The 21,157-nt window shown below is 40.7% G+C and overlaps 1 protein-coding gene across 1 annotated transcript; it reads right to left on the reverse strand.

Annotated features, from left to right (window-relative positions):
- Positions 1 to 523: 523 nt before the first annotated feature.
- rfx5 (regulatory factor X5) lies at positions 524 to 7,999 on the reverse strand. The gene is made up of 9 exons (XM_003229027.4): positions 7,873 to 7,999; positions 6,281 to 6,314; positions 5,950 to 6,032; positions 4,917 to 5,036; positions 4,623 to 4,739; positions 4,142 to 4,223; positions 3,668 to 3,866; positions 3,464 to 3,558; positions 524 to 2,508 (listed from the first exon to the last, which is right to left on the reverse strand). The coding sequence occupies exons 1-9, from the start codon at positions 7,995 to 7,997 to the stop codon at positions 1,354 to 1,356; spliced, it is 2,010 nt and encodes a 669-aa protein (XP_003229075.2). The 5' UTR covers positions 7,998 to 7,999; the 3' UTR covers positions 524 to 1,353.
- Between the last annotated feature and the right edge of the window lie 13,158 nt (positions 8,000 to 21,157).

The raw sequence follows: 21,157 nt of genomic DNA on the forward strand, positions 1-21,157 counted from the left end.
TAGACAATATATTATAATATTAGTATAGTATGAGTATTATATTTTATTATATTGTTAAACTGAGTTAAATCTAAACATCTCCAGCTTCCTAACTTGCTTCTCAGAGCTTTCCAGATACCTTTGAAGTCTGAGAAAAATGGAGGCGGAAGGCACATCTTGTATTTGCTTCCAGTTTTGGGGGTTGAAAGTCCTGATGGTAGCAGAGTGACGTCTAGTGGTTCAGAGCTGGAAACACACCTTTAGACTAAGACTAATGACAAGAGAAATGGGTCTTCCTGGTTGAAGCCCAAGAAAAGTTATGCTGATCACAATCCACAAAGCCATAGATTATTTGAAAGGCTAGATCTGCCAATATGAGTCTGCCCATGTCTTGAGATCATGCAAAAAGGAAAAAGCCTACAATTTCCAAGTCTTCCGTTAAGACCTATTGCAGGCATCAACCACCTACAACAGGAATGGGCAAACTTCGGCCCTCTGGGTCGAATACTATATTTATTTCTAGGATAAAAGAGACTGGAAATGATTGCAGGGACACATAATGACTGCTTTTAATTAAAAAAAAAAGAATCATGTGTGCTTATTAAGTATTTATAACCAAAACATTAGATATAAAAGTGAGCATGAAGAAGAGAAAAAGAGCAATTTCCCCCCATCCAAATAAACGAGGAAGCAATGGCGACCCCAATTTCTCAACGTCATGCATGTAGACGTTCAAATAAATGCTTCCTTAAAAAAACACACACACAAACATTAAACCCCTCTTTGGGATGTTGGCTGTGAGATTATTGTCTCTAAACATCAGAGCAAAACAAAAGGATGGGGGGATTTCCATGTGGCACCCAATAATTTCTTCATGACCCACCCTCAAAACAGAAAATGTCAACATTTATCCTCTGTTGTCAACTTTTGGAGCATGTTATCTTCATCCTATAAGTTCAGATACAGAAAGATTTGGGGAACGGGGTTTGTGTAAAAAAAAAATCTTGGCAAAGATGTTATCTCTCTCATTCCTTTGGAAAACTTTAGCTTGCCCATTTCTGGTTACATCTCATCTTTTAAGCCTTTTCTCCTCCATCTCTGTCATAGTCAGTGGTTGGTAGAACTAATGTTGAAATATCTGGAACTATATGTCAACTTCTGGGGGCGGGTTTTGATATTTTTCAGGGGGGATGATATGGTTGGCGGTCACGAAGACGGGCAACTTGTCGGGGACACAACCTCACACAATGTCAGGAGATGAAGTGTGATGGATGGTCATTTTGAAGGTATCATCGGCACACGAGTTTGAACCCGCAAAACAGCCGAACTGGAGGGAAAGTGTGGCATCGGGACTCATATTTGGGGGCAGGGGAGTTACCGGCTGGGGGCCTGTGTCGATGTCGAGGAACTCATAGTTTCTGCCTCTGTTTCTCGTTCTGTGCCAACACAATGCAAACGCACGGCAGAGGCCCGCAAGCCTTGTGCTGTATCCCTGGCAGACAACGAACGCGCCTTGCCCATGGACAGATCTGTGGGCTGCAGCTCCAAATCCAATGGACAGTGCTGCTCCGGTTCATCCAATTCCTTCCCCACAATGACTTTGGGGCCACTATCTTTCCCCAGTCGCAGGGGCTCTGGCAAACCACTTCCAGTCTCCCTGACCAAGATGGGAGGAAGAGGCCCTCGGCCTTTGATGACGCTCACCTTGGTGGGCAAGACGGCTGGTTTTGAGGGCGGACATACAATGTGGCCACCGGCCACTGAAGGGCTTACATCAGCCGTAGGCTTGGGGTCGTCTCCACGAGCCACTTCCACCGGAAGGTTCTCTTCTGGCGGATTCTTGCAGGGGGACGGAGAGGCTGCTTGGTCTTCATAACCAACCCTTACGACGATGATATCCGAGCCCTCCTTCTCAGCATCGTCCCTCTTCTCTGGCAAGGAAGGCTCTGGCTCATCGGGCCTCTTCCGGGGCCGCCCACGCTTCCTTTTCACCGTGGCTTCCCCACAAGTCTCCGGGGGACGCTTGCAGGGAGGCTTGGCCTTGGGGGGCTCGCAGGGACTCTTCCTGGTCTCGCAGCCGTTCACCCCGCTGCCACCAGAGGTGACCTTGGGCTTGGGCAGGATCTCGGCGACCGAAGGAGGCACGGCCACGTTGATCACCGGCATCATGTTGATCACCGGCACGGCGCCCTGGGGGCCCACCAGGCTGGCCGGTCCATTCACTGCCGGTGCCAGCAACATAGGGGAAGGTGAGCCCACGGAGAGGGCCATTTTGACGGTTCCTCTGACTGGTGCAGTAGTCAGCTTTGGCGCCAAGAGAGGGGGGGATAGGTGCATGGCCGTCCCGCCAGAAGACACCATCAATCTGTCCCCAGGGTGGACCTGCACCCGGGGCAGCAGAGGCGGCCGACGGACCACCGTGACATTGACCTGTGGGCGGCTGGGTGGCTTAGCAGGGGCCTCCGTGGGCTTCTTCGCCTCATTCTGCAAGGGTGGCGCCGAGGGCTTGGGGCTGTTTTCTAGTTTTGTCTGAAAGGCCAAGAGCAGTGATGAGATAATGTTGCGTTTTGATTGCCTTGTTATCCACAAAGTTTTTAGCCTCCCACAAAATGAATATTCATTTAGAACACTATTTGACTATTCCAGTTCCGTTACCCTTAAGAAGAATATATACCAGGGCCAGGTTTGAACAACTCGGTATTATGATGCAAACTGGTCGCTACTGTAACATCCCAAGAAATGAGAGATTTTGTGTCTGGGGAGAACAAATAGTGGAAGATATCGAACATTTTTTGATTGACTACCCAGCATATGCTGAATTTCGACATAGATATTTACATCCATTACTATCTAATTTTAGGTCCCCCAACAGAAATGATCTTCTGAGAGTCCTCTCGCAAGGACAAGAAAGATCCACCATAATCAGAGTAAGCCTTTTTATCCTGAAAGCTATCAAGAAAAGAGCACATTTCCAGAAAGAAGAATCAGGAAAATAAGATTTTGACGGCAAACAGAAGGTCAGCTGCTGTCCTCCCATCCTTTTTGCCTTGTTTTTATTTATGTTGCACTTTGAAATGGTCATATGACTGGTCAAACAAATAAATTATTATTATTGATTGCCTTGTTATAATAATAATAATAAAACTTTATTTATACCCCGCCACCATCTCCCCAACGGGGTCTCGGGGCGGCTTACATGGGGCCATGCCCAGAACAATACAATATAACAAAATTATTATTTTTTATTATATTATTATTATTGTTGTTGTTGTTGTTGTTGTTATTGTTGTTGTTGTTGTTGTTATCAGTGTGCTTAACTTTGCATTTCCCCATCTCTAAATTTTGCAATTCCTCTGCCTCCAGGAAGAGAAGCTGTTCTGTAGCATCCCTTCCCTACAAAGTAGGACAATATGTGTGCTACTTGCCCACATTTCAGTCCATCAAACTTATTACCTACCTGCCCCCTCCCCATTGCTTTTCTTACCTGAGGTTGTGCCTTGGCTGCGTTTTCCGGCACCTCTGGTTCGCTCGTCTTCATGGTTTGCAGGGGGCGTTTGTCCCTGTGGCTCTCTGAAGTTTCTGAAACCAAGAAAAGAATGGAAAGATGAAATCAACTGGATCTGATTGCTCCCAGAAGAAGGAAGGAAAAGAGGAAGAGAAAAAGGAAGGAGGAAGGCAAGAGTCCCACCTGAGACCACCATGGCCATGACCAGATCAGCATGAGCTGAGCGGGAGCTGATGATGTGCTGCTGGATGAGAAACTGGGCCACTTCCACAATGTTGTTGAAGGACCGCTTGAGGATCTTCTCAGCCCAGTCGCAGGTCAGGGCACAGGCTGCATCCATCACCTCGTCATTGTAGGACTGGACCACCTCCGTTCTTTCCGGCTGCAAAGAGGAGAGGAAGAAACAAGAGGATGGGAACCTTTGCAAGATCAGCTCAGGGAAGAGCAACAGGTCCAAAGTGTTGACTATTTCCAAAGACATAATTTAGCAGCACCCAATTTGCAGGGATACGGAACCCTATCTGCCTGGCTGCAACGATAGTTTTCCGCGAGGACAAACTCAAGTCAATGCAAGCTGAAATTCTACCTGGTTGATATTTAACAGACATTCATACAAGAAACCATGGATTATGTCAAAAATGGTTCCACGAAGCTTACCATCTCTGTTTCTTTCAGGTCCAGGCTGGGAAGCGGTGGCATGTTGACCACAGTTTTTCTCCGTATCCCGCTATAGCAATATGTTGAAAACACGGTTAAGGCAGTCACCCAAGAATCATGTTTCTTAGTGGGAATCTGAGCACTGATGCTGCAAAGGGCATCTATGGGTGGATCTACACAGTAGAAATAATGCAGTTTGACCCCACTTGAACTGCAATGGTTCAGTGCTAGGGAGTCCTGAGCGTTGTAGCTTGGGGAAGCACTAGCAGTTTTTGGTAGGGAAGGCTAAAGATATAATAAAACTACAATTTCCATGATTTCATAGCACTGAGAAATAAAACTGAACCAATTTTGTGATGTATAGGCACCCTTAGTTAGGATGGAACAAGCTTTCCCAAAGGGTCTTGAATTTTTCAGAAGGAAGATTTGGAGAAAGGAAAGAGGAAGGAAGGAAGGATTGACGTCACACATGGAAGGATATTTTGATTGCCCACGTCCACCCAGCCTTCTTGCTTTGATGTTGGGAAAGATCTCCCGCATGATCTTGCCGAAATTCGCCGCGCTCAGTGATCGGCAGCAGAGGTTGTCGCAGTATCGCCTATTCAGAGGGTAAAAGGGGCAAGAGAGACAAAAGTTGACTTTATACATTTAGGACAGACAAGTCCAATCCCATGTGTAGTCCTTTATTATCTATCCATTTATCAACTGACTGACCTACCCACCATCCATCTGACCCCCTTGGCCTTCCTGCACCCCCTTTCCATTGGGATCTTACTTGTAAGCATCGTAAACATCCTGTTTGGGCAGGCAGGTGTCTGGATACTCTTCCAAATGGTTCTGAATCCAAGTGCAGGCATGCATGTGTTCGGCCGAACTCAGGGATGTCAGGTCCAAGCTGTGAAGCCCGAGAGGAAACTCTGTCACTCTTTTGGGAACGGCATCTCATTCAACACACAATCTACAAACTCAATGGCCAACTCACACATTCAAGCCACTCTGAGTGCTGGTGCCTCAATAAACTATGAATCCCAGGATTCCACAGCATAGAGCCACGGTAGTTAAAGTGACGTCAAACTGAATCTATATATATATATAAAAGAGTGATGGCATCACGGCAGCGGACAAAACAACAAAACTACAGGCCCCCCAACTTCGAAATTTGACAACACAACCCATCATTCACGGCTCTAGGTTGATACAACAGAAAGAAAAGAAAAATAAAGTCCTAATTACAGGGAGAGGAATAATAGTTTTTATCCAATTGCTGCCAGTTTGAAGGCTAAGCTCCGCCCACTTGGTCTCCTAGCAACCTACTCAGCCGAGGAGACAGGCAAAGTTAGGCCTCACTTAGGCCTCTTCCACAGATTATCAGATTTGCACTGGATTATATGGCAGTGTAGACTCAAGGCCCTTCCACACAGCTATATAACCCATTTAGAATCTTATATTATCTGCTTTGAACTGGATTATCTTGACTCCACACTGCCATATAATCCACTTCAGTGTGCATACTACACATAAAGACAACCATACAACAGACATTCAATACTACCACTACCTCAACAATTTCTCACCAACACCACCAGACAACGCCACAGCAACGCGTGGCCGGGCACAGCTAGTTAATTATATGATTTTATACTGACTCTGATTCATTTTTGTTTTCCTTTTTGAAAAGATGTTAGGGACAAACGGCACTGTACGAAACGTTTGGGTTCCACCCATACCGTAAACCAATTCCCCTTGTTTGATACAACACAAAAATAAAATCAAAGTAACTTCTAGTATCACAAGATCCATTTACTCACCTTTTCTCTCCCGAACTTGGGCCTGAAGGCAGCTGGAGGTAGAGATAGAGTTTGGCGTGGTCCGAAAACCTCTGGACATCTTGCTGTTTGGGCAGAAATAGGGATGGATCAATATGAATCAGGTTGGCACATGATGGCTAGAGTTAAATGACCACAGCTGATGGTTCCAGGGGGTTTGCTAAAGGTACAGCTGCAGGAAATGGTTGGTAGGTTGGTAGCCCTAGTAAGTTGGCATCCACAGATACACACACACACACACACACACACACACACACATATATATATGTATGTATAGTCTTCAAATTTAAATGGCACCCATCCCAGCACTCACCAAGATACTGTTGACTTTGTTCTGGACAGATTTCCTGTTGGGAAAGAAATATTTTAAAAATCATTATTATTATTGCCATTATTAATACTATTGTTGTGTTTCATTATTATTATTATTATTACTATTGTCATGTTTGTTATCTTTGTTGTTATATTATTATTATTATTATTAGTAGTAGTAGTATTTAGTATCTTTGGAGCCCCGGTGGCGAAGTGTGTTAAAGCTGCTGAACTTGCAGACGGAAAGGTCCCAGGTTCAAATTCCGGGAGCGGAGTGAGTGCCCGTTGTTAGCTTCAGCTTCTGCCAACCTAGCAGTTCGAAAACATGCCAATGTGAGTAGATCAATAGGTACCGCTCCGGCGGGAAGGTAACGGCGTTCCATGCAGTCATGCCGGCCACATGACCTTGGAGGTGTCTATGGACAACACCGGCTCTTCGGCTTAGAAATGGAGATGAGCAACAACCCCCAGAGTCAGACATGAGTGGACTTAACATCAGGGGAAACCTTTACCTTTACCTTAGTATCTTTGTTGTTATATTATTATTATTAGTACAGTAGAGTCTCACTCATCCAAGCTAAATGGGCCAGCAGAACCTTGGATAAGCGAATATCTTGGATAATATTGGCCCGGGCTGTGGTGCAGACTGGAGAGCAAGCCAGCTGCAACCAGCTGCAATGAATCACTCTGACCAGGAAGTCACGAGTTTGAGGCCCGCTCGGAGCCTATGTTTGTCTTGTCTTTGTTCTATGTTAAAAGGCATTGAATGTTTGCCTATATGTGTAATGTGATCCGCCCTGAGAAAGAAGGGCGGAATATAAATGCTGTAAATAAATAAATAAATAAATAATAGGGAGGGATTAAGGAAAAGCCTATTAAACATCAATTTAGGTTATGATTTTACAAATTAAGCACCAAAACATCATGTTATACAACAAATTTGACAGAAAAAGTAGTTCAATACGCAGTAATGTTATGTTGTAATTACTGTATTTACGAATTTAGCACCAAAATATCATGATATATTGAAAACACTGACTACAAAAATGCATTGGATAATCCAGAACCTTAGATAAGCGAGTATTGGATAAGTGAGACTCTACTGTAGTAGTATTTGGCATTATTATTATTTCCCTTATTTTATCTCTGGGACCAAGTTACAAAGTGGCTTACAACCTTCAAAGATGATACAGTTTAAAAAAATGGAAAGCTAATATTAAAATGGGATCAGACTAGGACAGTGACTTAAAACATTTCTGTTAAAATGCAATTTCAAAATAATTAAAAAGCTACAACAAATGTTTATCACCACAGAGCACTGCCCCAAATCTAGATGCTGTGAACGACAACTTTTCGAAAATGCTTGCATAACTCCTAGGATCCCCAACTGGGAGAGAAAGGGATTGGGGAATGATGGGAGTTGCAGTTCACAAACCCATTTTTTTCCAAGCTGCCACAGATGGCAAAAGTCTAAGTATTATGGTTTCCCATTTTAAGGCATTTAGGGCACGCCTCTCGTCTGCAGCGCCATGGAATCACCCAATCCATGGCTCTGATGACTTTGCCTGAAAAAGGAAAGGCAATAAGACTTACGAAATGGCGCCTTTCAATTTTTGCAGCAACGTGCTCGGCTCGGCAGCGCCGCTCTGCGGATCCACCTCGAAGCAGTCACTCTCGTTTTCCTCAATTTTCAAGTCCAGGCTGTTTTCGTCCGCCATGGCACCGGCTTCCTTGGATCTGAGAGAGGAAAGCAGCAGGTAAATCTCCCATCCGCAAAGCCTACATTTCCCTGATTTAACAGAATATTTGGAACCAGGAACCCCGGGTGGCCAAAAGGTCAGCGGTTCAAATCCGGGAAGCGGGGTGAGCTCTCACTGTTAGCCCCAGCTTCTGCCAACCTAGCAGTTCAAAAACATGCAAATGTGAGTAGATCAATAGATACTGCTCCATGCAGTCATGCTGGCCACATGACCTTCGAACAACGCCGGCTCTTGGCTTAGAAATGGAAATGAGCACCAACCCCCAGAGTCGGACACAACTAGACCTGATGTCAGGGGAAAACCTTTACCTTTTAGAGACGGGCTACTTTATCTGAAATGCTTGGGACGGAAAGTGTTCGGACTCTGGAATGCCTGTATATACTCGAGTAAAAGCCCAGTTTTTCAGCCCTTTTTTACGGCTGAAAAAGCTCCCCTCGGCTTATAATCGAGTGAGGGTCCTGGCCAGCTTCTATTCAGGTTGGCTTATACTTGAGTATATAGGTATTCAGAGTTGGACAGTCTTATCTTATTAAAGTCTTATTATTATCTTAAATTAGTTTTATATAAATATTCAAAAACATTTAACCTACTGATGCCTCAAATAATGCAATGCTATTATTTTTGAATTTGACCCATAGCTACTGCATTTCCCACCCTCGTCTTATACTCGAGTCAATAAGTTTTCCCAGTTTTTGTGGTAAAATTAGGCGCCTCGGCTTATATTCAAGTCAGCTTATACTCAAATATATACGTTACATGCTTATAATGAAAGATTTGGGGATGGGGTCCAAGTCTCAATATGAAATTCAAAGACAGAGTTCGTGAAAATAAATATGTATGTATGTTTGTTCCACAAAGGCTGTTACATGTCTTGATGGATCTGGGCCAATTTTGGCACACAGAATCTTCAAGATCCAACTTAAATTACTGGTGGGATTTCAACTAAAAATGCCCACATGTTTTGAAACCAGGGGTCCAAAAATGACTATATATGTATGTATTTATGCAGCACTCAAGTGCAACCACAAGAGGACACTATATAGATAGAAAGGCTATCTTATTGGGAGAAAGAGCAATGGAAGAGGCTTAGGAGTCTCTCTCAGTAGGCCAGAGCACTGCTAAGGAGACATTTTAAAGGAGGCCTTCTCAGAGAGCCAGGCAAATTTGGAAGTTAGCTGGAGAAAGGAGAAAGTACTGTATATACTCGAGTATAAGCCTAGTTTTTCACCCCCTTTTTAAGACTGAAAAAGCCCCCCTCGGCGTATACTTGGGTGAGGGTCCTGGTTGGCTTATATTTGGGTCAGCTTAAACTCGGGAATATATGGTACATTTATTATTTTTCTCTATTATTATTGGTATTATTTCATTTATTATTTTTCTCTATTATTGTTGCTACTATTACATTTATTTTGCTCTATTTTTATTATTATTATTAATACATTTATTTCACTCTGGTCTTATTGTTATTACATTTATTATTTTACTCTATTTATTATTACAGTAGAGTTCCGGTTAACCGACTTCCGGTTAACCGACACTCCGTATTATCCAACGTCCCAGGCCCCTTGGGAGGCGCTCATGCACGTTGCTAGGTAGCTTGCTATCTACCTAGCAACACACACAGGCACCTCCCAAGAGGCAGGGCGGCGAGCAGAGAAGCGCCCATGCGCGTTGCTAGGTAGATAGCAAGCTACCTAGCAACGCGCACTGGCGCTTCGCTAAGCCGAGTGCTCGCTGCTCTGCCCCTTGGGAGGTGCCTGTGTGCGTTGCTAGGTAGATAGCAAGCTACCTAGCAACACGCACGGGCGCTTCCCAAGGGGTGGAGCGGTGAGCACTCGGCTTAAGAAGCACCCCTGAGCGTTGTTAGGTAGCTTGTTATCTACCTAGCAACGTACACGGGCGCCTCCCAAGAGGCAGGGCAGAAGCGCCCCTGCACGTTTCTAGGTAGCTTTCTATCACGGGGCACTTCCTTCAACCGGGCCTCCCTATTATCCGTCCGATCCAGTTATTCGACATTCGGCCCGCCCGTTTATGTCGAATAACCAGAACTCTACTGTACTTGTATTATTTTTCTCTATTTATTATTACTACATATATTATTTTATTCTATCTATATATATATAAAAGGGTAATGAAATTTCAGCCTAGGACAAAACAACAAAACTACACATCCCAGAAACACTAAACTTGGCAGCACAACCCTTCATCCATGCCTCTACGTTCATACAACAAAAAGAAAAGAAAAATAAAGTCCTAATTAGAGGGAGAGGAATAATTGTTTTTATCCAATTGCTGCCAGTTAGAAGGCTAAGCTCCGCCCACTTGGTCTCCTAGCAACCAACTCAGCCCAGGGGACAGGCAGATTTAGGCCTCGGCCTCTTCCACAGATTATCTAATTTGCACTGGATTATATGGCAGTGTAGACTCAAGGCCCTTCCACACAGCTATATAACCCATTTATAATGGACTTAATGTAAGGTAAAACCTTTACCCTTTACCTTAACTACCACCAATTCCTCAATACTTTATTTCCCATACCACCATACTTCTCCACAGCAACGCGTGGCCGGGCACAGCTAGTTATTATTAAAAGGATACATAAGCACATTGACATTGAAGAAGATGAGAATAATGATTTGATCAGAGTTGGACAGTCTTATCTTTAATTTGAGTTTTATGTAAATATGTAAATATTCAAAATCATTTAACCTAATGATGCCTTAATTAATGTAATTTTATTGGTATCCATTTTTATTTCTGAAAATTTCCACCCTCGGCTTCAGTATAAGTTAATGTTTTCCCAGTTTTTTTGTGGTAAAATTAGGTGCCTCGTATATACAGTAGTCCTTAAGATGATAAAACCCAGGGTCATAGCAGAAACCTATCTTCAGAGCAGTGGGTTTTTTTTAATGCATGGAGAAAAAAATGAACCTGAGAAGGTTTACAATATTCTGAATGGTTCTATTAGGAAATGCATACACCCATGCAATGCCGGGTATATACACTATTATATATCTAAAATAAGAAAATAAGCTGCTTTTTCCAACTTGATTCTGAGACGCAGAGATTCCGCCTTTTAAAATCTTAACATTTCCCTGCGGAAATCCACTTGCAGGACCCAATGCAACAGCTGTACAAAAAAAGCAACATATTGACACTTCAGGAAGCGGGAAATTCAAAACCGAGGAGCCAGAGCTAGAAAACGTGGGGTTTTGCTATAGAGAAGTTTTGGTGAAGATGAGATTTCCCGCCTTTCCACCAAAGGAACCAATTTATCGGAAATTAATGTTTAAGTAATTCTTATCCTTTCCTCCCTTCACATAGTTTAAAAGGCATTTTAAATACACACACAGAGAGATAGATAGATAGATATATTATTGATAGATCATAGATAGAGAGATGATGGCTAGGTCATAGATAGATACATGATTGATAGATAAACAGATAGATGCTAGAAGATAGACAAATGATAGATACAGTAGTCTCTCACTTATCCAAGCTAAACGGGCCGGCAGAAGCTTGGATAAGCGAATATCTTGGATAATAAGGAGGGATTAAGGAAAAGCCTATTAAACATCAAATTAGTTTATGATTTTACAAATTAAGCACCAAAACATCATGTTATACAACAAATTTGACAGAAAAGGTAGTTCAGTACGCAGTAATGTTATGCTGTAATTACTTTATTTACGAATTTAGCACCAAAATATCATGATATATTGAAAACATTGACTACAAAAATGGCTTGGATAATCCAGAACCTTGGATAAGTGAGGCTTGGATAAGTGAGATTCTACTGTATATATGGTATAAGATAGATAGATAAATAGATAATCAAAGATAGATGTTAGTACTTTGCAATAAGCATCCAGGAAGAGATACATTTATGTCGTTACATTTTCTCCTTCAAAGCCAGAGATAATTGCTAACATCCCTCCAAACTGCATATAAAATCTATATAAATATTATTCAATTATTATCAATATTTTGATGTTATTTATTATAGTGTTCAATGTGTTGTCAAAGGCTTTCATGGCTGGAATCATTCGGCTGCTGTGAGTTTTCCGGGCTTTATGGCCATGTTCCAGAAGCATTCTCTCCTGACGTTTCACCCACATCTATGACTTTTCACCCACCTCAGAGGTTGCGAGGTCTGTCGGAAACTAGACAAGTGGAGTTTATATATCTGTGGAATAATGTCTTGCCTGTTGGAAGCAAGTGTGAATGTTGCAATTGTCCACCTTGATTAGCATTGAATAGCTTGGCAGCTTCAAAGCCTGGCTGCTTTCTGCCTGAGGGAATCCTTTGTTGGGAGGTGTTAGCTAGCCCTGTTTCCAATCTGGAATTTCCTTGTCTTCTGAGTGATGTTTTTTATTTATTGTCCTGATTTTAGAGTTTTTTTAAAAAAATACTGGGAGCCAGATTGTGTTAATTTTCATGGTTTCCTTCTTTCTGTTGAACTTGTCCACATGTGGTGGAGGCTCCTTCTTTGGAGGCTTTTAAACAGAGGCTGGATGGCCATCTGTCGGGGGTGCTTTGAATGTGATTTCCTGCTTCTTGGCAGAATGGGGTTGGACTGGATGGCCCATGAGGTCTCTTCCAACTCTACTATTCTATGATTCTATGCTTGTGGATGTCAATGGCTTCTCTTTATAGTCTCTTTATACATGGTGGTTGTTAGTGTGGTCCAGAATTTCTGCGATCTTACATAAATAATATAATATAATAATAAATATGCTGTGTCCAGGTTGGTTCATCAAGTACTCGGGGGAATTCCAGACAGGAAACAATCGGGGCCAGCTGACACCCCTAACAAAGGATTCCTCCAGGCAGGAAACAGCCAGGCTTTGAAGCTGCAAGGCTATTCAATGCTTATTATTATTATTATTATTAATAATAATAATAATAATTACTAATATTTATATAATATATTAGTGTATATAATATATAACAATGTATTATCTATATATATAAAAGGGTAATGAAATTTCGACATAGGACAAAACAACAAAACTACACATCCCAGAAACACCAAACTTGGCAGCACAACCCCTCATCCATGCCTCTACGTTCATACAACAAAAAGCTCCAGCTACTCCAGAAAACGGCCAGGCTTTGAGACTGCAAGGCTATTCCACCTGGCCAATAAAGGATTCCCATAAGCCACAGCAACGCGAGGCCGGGCAAAGCTAGTACAATATATAGTATAATATATAGTGTAATATATAATATTATAGTGTTGTTTACTATTGTTATTATTTTGCAAAAGATGACTCACCTTCCTCCCTTCAAGGCTGAAATCCTTCCTCTTTTACCTTCTTCTTCTTCTCTGGAGCCCAAATGGCAGAGATGGGATCTTGCATGTTGCAAACAAATCTCTTTGCCCCAAAGAGTTCATGTAGATCCCTTTCCTCGACCTGGTTTCAGTTCACCTTCTGGCTCGCTGGCCCCTCAGAGATCTCGACATCCTGTTGCATGGGTTGCATTGGACGCCTTGCCGCGCAAAGCAGCACTTTCAATTGCAAAATAAAACAGAAAAAGAAAGTATCGACCCATAGGGAGGGAAGGAGGGGAAAAAAGGGAACCAATCTTTTCTCTGATTGGCTCAGCCCTGGCGATTCTGCCCGGATACTGGCCACATCTTTAATGCTAATGGCTGCCTCCTGTTTTTTCCACCCGGATACAGCGGGGCAGGGCTTGTGATTGGTTCAGAGGTTCAGGAAGTCTGCCTAGTAACATCTTGCTGATTGGCGCAGAGTCTGCCAGTTTAGAGGCGAACCAGGAAGGGCGGGGCTTGGTGCAGAGAGTAGTAAGATTGTCAGGGATGCAAAATATTGGTATGTATATATGTTTGTGTGTGAATATATATATATATATATATATATATATATATATATATATATAACACATATACATATACATGTTTGTATATTCCCTGCCTAATACACATACACAAAGCCACATATATCTATATAACTATATGCAGTAAATGCATCTCCCTTCCTAATGAAACATCACTTCATACTATTTATATTATATTAATATAAACACACATATATGTATCCAAATAGATATAAATGTATTACTCCCTACCTAATATATATAATATATTATATACAGTATATATATATATATATACACACACACACATATACATAACACACATATACATATACATGTTTGTATATTCCCTACCTAATACATATACACAAAACCACATATATCTATATAACTATATGCAATAAATGCATCTCCCTTCCTAATGAAACATCACTTCATACTATTTATATTATATTAATATAAACACACATATATGTATCCAAATAGATATAAATGTATTACTCCCTACCTAATATATATAATATATTATATACAGTATATATATATATACACACACACACACATATACATAACACACATATACATATACATGTTTGTATATTCCCTACCTAATACATATACACAAAACCACATATATCTATATAACTATATGCAATAAATGCATCTCCCTTCCTAATGAAACATCACTTCATACTATTTATATTATATTAATATAAACACACATATATGTATCCAAATAGATATAAATGTATTACTCCCTACCTAATATATATAATATATTATATACAGTATATATATATATACACACACACACACATATACATAACACACATATACATATACATGTTTGTATATTCCCTACCTAATACATATACACAAAACCACATATATCTATATAACTATATGCAATAAATGCATCTCCCTTCCTAATGAAACATCACTTCATACTATTTATATTATATTAATATAAACACACATATATGTATCCAAATAGATATAAATGTATTACTCCCTACCTAATATATATAATATATTATATACAGTATATATATATATACACACACACACACATATACATAACACACATATACATATACATGTTTGTATATTCCCTACCTAATACATATACACAAAACCACATATATCTATATAACTATACGCAATAAATGCATCTCCCTTCCTAATAGATATATATATATATATATAAACATCACTTCATACTATTTATATTATATTAATACAAACACACATATATGTATCCAAATAGATATAAATGTATTACTCCCTACCTAATATATATAATATATTATATATATGTGTGTGTGTGTATAAGTATATATAATATCACTTTGTGCCTTATTTCTTTTATATTATATATATATACATATATACAGTAGAGTCTCACTTATCCAACACTCGCTTATCCAAACTTCAGCCCTCCGGGTGTTTTGGACTTCAGCTCCCACAATTCCTAACAGCTCTCTCTCAGATTCCTTTTGACTTTCAGACTAGACAGAGACTCTATTATACTCTCAGAAGAGAGAGATGCTTTAGATTATGGACTATTGATTCTAAGAATGATGCCCTGTGTTACCTACACAGAGAAACTACTTCAAATCCTATTTGTAACTGGATTGCTAATCAGAGTACCTGTATGCTGAATGCATGAAGTATGTGAGTAAACCAATTATGTTACTTTAAAAGAAGTAGGTGTTTTTGGCCAACTGAAAAAGGAACACTTCTGAAACTCTGCTATATATGTGTGAGTGTTTTGTGCATTGGCATATATTTATCCCGAACAGTTCAAAGACATACCTAGGTACATCAGTTTAATAGCTGAGAAAACTAGTTGCCTTGCTTGAATACAATTTCCCCAAAAGGTTATGACTAACAAGTGGTGCTTTTTACCAAGAGGTTATGGCATCATTTTTCAAAAGGATATGACTTCTAACATGATCATGCCTTTCGAAAGATGATAAAATCTCCAGAATGTTATGGAGATGACCATTTTCGAAAATATATACAGTAGAGTCTCACTAATCCAAGCCTCGCTTATCCAAGCCTCTGGATAATCCAAGCCATTTTTGTAGTCAATGTTTCCAATAAATCGTGATATTTTGGTGCTAAATTCATAAATACAGTAATTACAACATAACATTACTGCGTATTGAACTACTTTTTCTGTCAAATTTGTTGTATAATATGAAGTTTTGGTGCTTAATTTGTAAAATCATAACCTAATTTGATGTTTAATAAGCTTTTCCTTGATCAGTCCTTATAATCCAAGATATTCGCTTATCCAAGCTTCTGCCGGCCCGTTTAGCTTGGATTAGTGAGACTCTACTGTATTGTATACTAGCTTGGGTATCCGGTGGTGGCCAAGTTATTTGAAAAAGGCACTGTTCGGCAGTGGACTGTAGTGGAGGCTCCTTCTTTGGAGGCTTTTAAGCAGAGGCTGGATGGCCATCTGTCGGGGGTGCTTTGGATGCGATTTCCTGCTTCTTGGCAGGGGGTTGGACTGGATGGCCCATGAGGTATTTTCCAACTCTACTATTGTATGATTCTATGATTCTATATTTGTTTTGGGATGTTAGATAATATCATTTAGTGACTTAGTAATAGTATTTATTAGAAAAAAAGTCTTAGATTTCGTTTGTTATGAATGCTCCCATTAAAAATACATTACGGTGTGGGTGAGCTACAATTCCCAGAAATGTGGATCTATCCTCCCCAAACCAGCTGGTCATGTTGGGTCTGTGTGCCAAGTTTGGTCCAGATCTGACGTTGCCTGGGTTCAGTGCTTTCAGAATGCAGGTGAACTACAACTCTCAAAATCAAGGTCCATTCCCACTAACCCCTGCAGTATGTTCAGTTGGTCATGGGGCTTCTCTGTGTCAAGTTTGGTCCCAGTTCATTGTTGATGGTGGTCACAGTATCAGTCAAGGTACTGCAAGTCCCATTAGCCGTGGTAAGTGTTGTCCGGATCCATCGTTGGTTGGGTTCACAGTACTCTCTAGATGTAGGTTAAGTACAACTCTTGTAAATCATAGTGAATTCTCCCCAACCCTCTTGTTCAGTTGCTGATCAATTCCTTTGTTAACTGTGTGCCATAGGAAAGGGTGGGAAAGGGTTAAGGGAGAGGCAGTGGGCGGGGGCAGGCCAAGTTTGGTCCAGAGCCGAAGTCGGCTGGGTTCAGTGCTGTCTATATAAGGGTGAACTACAACTCCTAGAGCCAAAGGACAATCACCCTGAAACCTGCCTGTATGCTCAGTTGGGCATGATGAGGCAGCGTGCCAGGTTTGGTCCAGATCTGAAGTCGGCTGGGTTCAGGGCTGTGTGTATAAGGGTGAACTACAGCTCCCAGAGTAAGAAGTGAGTGAAGCTACTTGGTCCATCCTCCCCCAATATTCCCCAGGATGGAAAGGGGTTCATGGCGGTTCTGTGTGGCAAGTTAGGTCCAGTTCCGTCACTGGTGGGCATCGCAGTCGCCTGTGGGAGCCGTAGCGATTGAAAGTACTACAAATCCCATCACCCATGGTCCACTGTCCCACAAATGGCACCAGGGCGTAAAAAGTGCATCATGGGGATTAAGTGTGCGAAGTTTGGTCCAGATCCGTCATTCCTGGTGGTCACAGTGGCCTGTGATAGTGGCGGCCAATCAGAAAGCTGGCACAAACACACACACATACATACATACATACACCGCCCGCCGCATACAAACATTGACTCTTATTATATATATAGATATAGATATAGATATAGAAGAAGAAGATAGATTTTGTAGGAGTAATGTGAAATATAATCCCCAAACTTTGCATTTTCATTGATCCAAAGTAAGTATGGAGTTAGGGCCTTTTACCCTAGCACTCAAGACCTGACTCTTTACTAGAGCTTTTAATCTATGTTAATTTTATCAATATTTGTATGTATATATTTTTATCCTTTACAATTTTATCTTGTAAATCGCCTACAGCATCGTGGATGGTGAGCGATTAATAAGTAATTAAATGATTATGATAATGATGATGATGATGATGATATAAAAACAATTGTCCCATTGTATGTTTTTTTTTTGTACCAAACTTTTCTCCAAAGAGGCATCCTCTCAACAATGTAAAGTCTTCAAAATCTGCTTTTTGTGCTTATAAAAGGTATTTATAAATATGTATAAGTATCTACAGCTGTGATATTGCATGTGTATTTTACATTTGCAGCACACCTGTCCGTGATCAGGCCATGAGGCATCCTAGCAGCAGGGAACATCACTCGCAGGCAAAGTAAACACTCTACAATCTGCTACTTGTATTTATATAAGATACTAGCTGTGCCCGGCCACGCGTTGCTGTGGCGAAGTATGGTGGTAGTTAAGGTAAAGGGTAAAGGTTTTCCCCTGACGGAGCTTAGATTTCTAACTGGCAGCAATTGGATAAAAACAATTATTCCTCTCCCTCTAATTAGGACTTTATTTTTGTTTTCTTTTTGTTGTATGAACGTAGAGGCATGGATGAGGGGTTGTGCTGCCAAGTTTAGTGTTTGTGGGATGTGTAGTTTTGTTGTTTTGTCCTAGGCCGAAATTTCATTACCCTTTTATATATATAGACTAGCTGTGCCCAGCCACGCGTTGCTGTGGCATTGTCTGGTGGTGTTGATGAGAACTTGTTGAGGTAGTGGTGGTATTGAATGTCTGTTGTATGGTTGTCTTTATGTTTAGTATGCATTTGGTTGTTTGTGTACTGTGAAAGTGGTGAGGGTAGAGAGGGTCTATGTCCCTGTGTAGTATTGTATAGTATTTATACGTTGTCCATGTGTTGGGAATGCTTGGATTGTGTCCTGCTGCACAGATTATAAATGGGTAATATAGCTGTGTGGAAGGGCCTTGAGTCTACACTGCCATATAATCCAGTTCAAATCAGATAATCTGTATCTTATAGGCAGTGTGGAAGAGGCCTGAGTGAGGCCTAACTCTGCCTGTCCCCTGGGCTGAGTAGGTTGCTAGGAGACCAAGTGGGCAGAGTTTAGTATTCTAACTGGCAGCAATTGGATAAAAAACAATTATTCCTCTCCCTCTAATTAGGACTTTATTTTTCTTTTCTTTTTGTTGTATGAACGTAGAGGCATGGATGAGGGGTTGTGCTGCCAAGTTTAGTGTTTCTGGGATGTGTAGTTTTGTTGTTTTGTCCTAGGCCGAAATTTCATTACCCTTTTATATATATAGATGTAATATATGGATCTATATATAAGAAGCGTCTGTCATATTGTGTATTTTACATTTGTTTCACGCCTTTCTCCTACCACTAACTGTTCAACCTCCCTCTGGGGTTCAAATTCTTCATTTTTAAAAGGCCTCCAATGCAACATGCAAATATTTGAGTAATTGATTTTGAGTAATTAATATTTGAGTAATCGAGTGTTGCAAATTTGCAAAGGCATTTACTTTGCAACCAGGGCAATAGATGACAACCTCATGAGTAATACCCCAGGTTTTGCCCCATGACCCCCATCAAATGGGGACATCCACGGGCATCCCGTTTTGGACCGGAAATCAGGGATTATCCTGATCTGGCAATCTTAATCCCCAAACTATTTCGTAAGCGGAAACCTCAACCGATAATTATTACTCCAAGGCGTTGATGAGTGATATTCGCTAACAGGGAAGTCGTAATGCCTCAAATGATTCCACCTTCAAAAAGTCCCCGGACATCACACGTTTAACATGATATTTATCACCTCAGGTTTTACCTTCGTCAGCATACAAAGCTCCTACCCTGTTTCCCCGAAAATAAGACAGTGTCTTATATTAATTTTTGCTCCCAAAGATGCGCTAGGTCTTATTTTCAGGGGATGTCTTATTTTTCCACAAAGACAAATTCACATTTATGGTTGAATTTTTAAAAATGAAAATGTATTATCTACTGTACAGTAGTTGTCATCATAAAACAGCATAACCAAACTGTGAATCCTTTCAAGAATTTCTATATTATATTTTATTGCTATACTGTTTTTAAATTACTGTTTTAAATTTCTGTTTGTATGTAAATTTATGTTGTTGTTGGGCTTTCCCTGTGTAAGCTGCCCTGAGTCCCTTCTGGGAGATGGAGGTGGGATACAAGAATAAAGTTATTATTATTATTATTATTATTATTATTATTATTATTATTATTATTATTATTTCTTGTTACTACCTTTATTTCCATGTACAACAATCTATGGTATGTACATTTACCAATCCTGCATGCTTCCAAACAAAAACTTTACTAGGTCTTACTTTCGGGGAGGCCTTATATTTAACAATTCAGCAAAACCTCTACTAGGTCTTACTTTCTGGGGATGTCTTATTTTCAGGGAAACAGGGTAGTTGGTTATATGCAAAAGACTTGTTTTTCCCTACTTAATATGAAAATGGTTACATTAACCGTTGACTTATCTTTACTACTGTGATTTGCATCTATTTATAATACCAAACCCCGTCAATATTTCCGTATAAATGAAGATAAGTTTGGCCAAAGGTTATGCAAATAGAATCATTCTGGGTTGTTGTGAGTTTTCCAGACTGTGTGGCCATGTTCCAGCAGCATTCTCTCCTGACGTTTCACCCACATCTATAGCAGACATCCTCAGAGGTTGTGAGGTCTGTCGGAAACCAGACAAGTGGGGTTTATATATCTGTGGAATGATGTCCAGGGTGGGAGAAAGAAGGTTGTTGGTTATTGTGAGCATGTTTTTATTGTATTTTATATGCCTTTGATTTTATTTATATGTTTATATGTTTTAAATGTACCTTGTTGTTGTATTTTGTGGTGTATTATTTTGGGCTTGGTGCCCATGTGAGCTGCCCAGAGTCCCTCCGGTGAGATGGGGAGGGATACAAGAATAAAGTTATTATTATTGTTATTATTATTATTATGACACAGCAAACAAGATAGATATGCTGGATTTCGTATCACAAAATGACAAGTCGAACACTTCCCAAGTGTCTAGGACTGTGTGATGTATTTTCGGATGATGCGTGCAGATCCCAGTCGGATGGCCTTTTGCAGTTGGCAGATCGTGATTTTTTCAATGTCTATTGTTTCCAATTGCCGGTTGAGATCTTTTGGCACAGCACTCAGTGTGCCCATCACCACCAGGACCACTTGCACTGGTTTCTGCCAAAGTCTTTGAAGTTCAATCTTGAGGTCCTGATAGCGGCTGAGTTTTTCCTGTTGTTTTTCGTCAATGCGACTGTCACCTGGGATGGCGACATCAATGATCCAAACCTTTTTCTTTTCCACAACTGT

Source organism: Anolis carolinensis, unplaced genomic scaffold (genome assembly GCF_035594765.1).
Source record: "Anolis carolinensis isolate JA03-04 unplaced genomic scaffold, rAnoCar3.1.pri scaffold_14, whole genome shotgun sequence".
Classification (NCBI taxonomy): domain Eukaryota; kingdom Metazoa; phylum Chordata; class Lepidosauria; order Squamata; family Dactyloidae; genus Anolis; species Anolis carolinensis.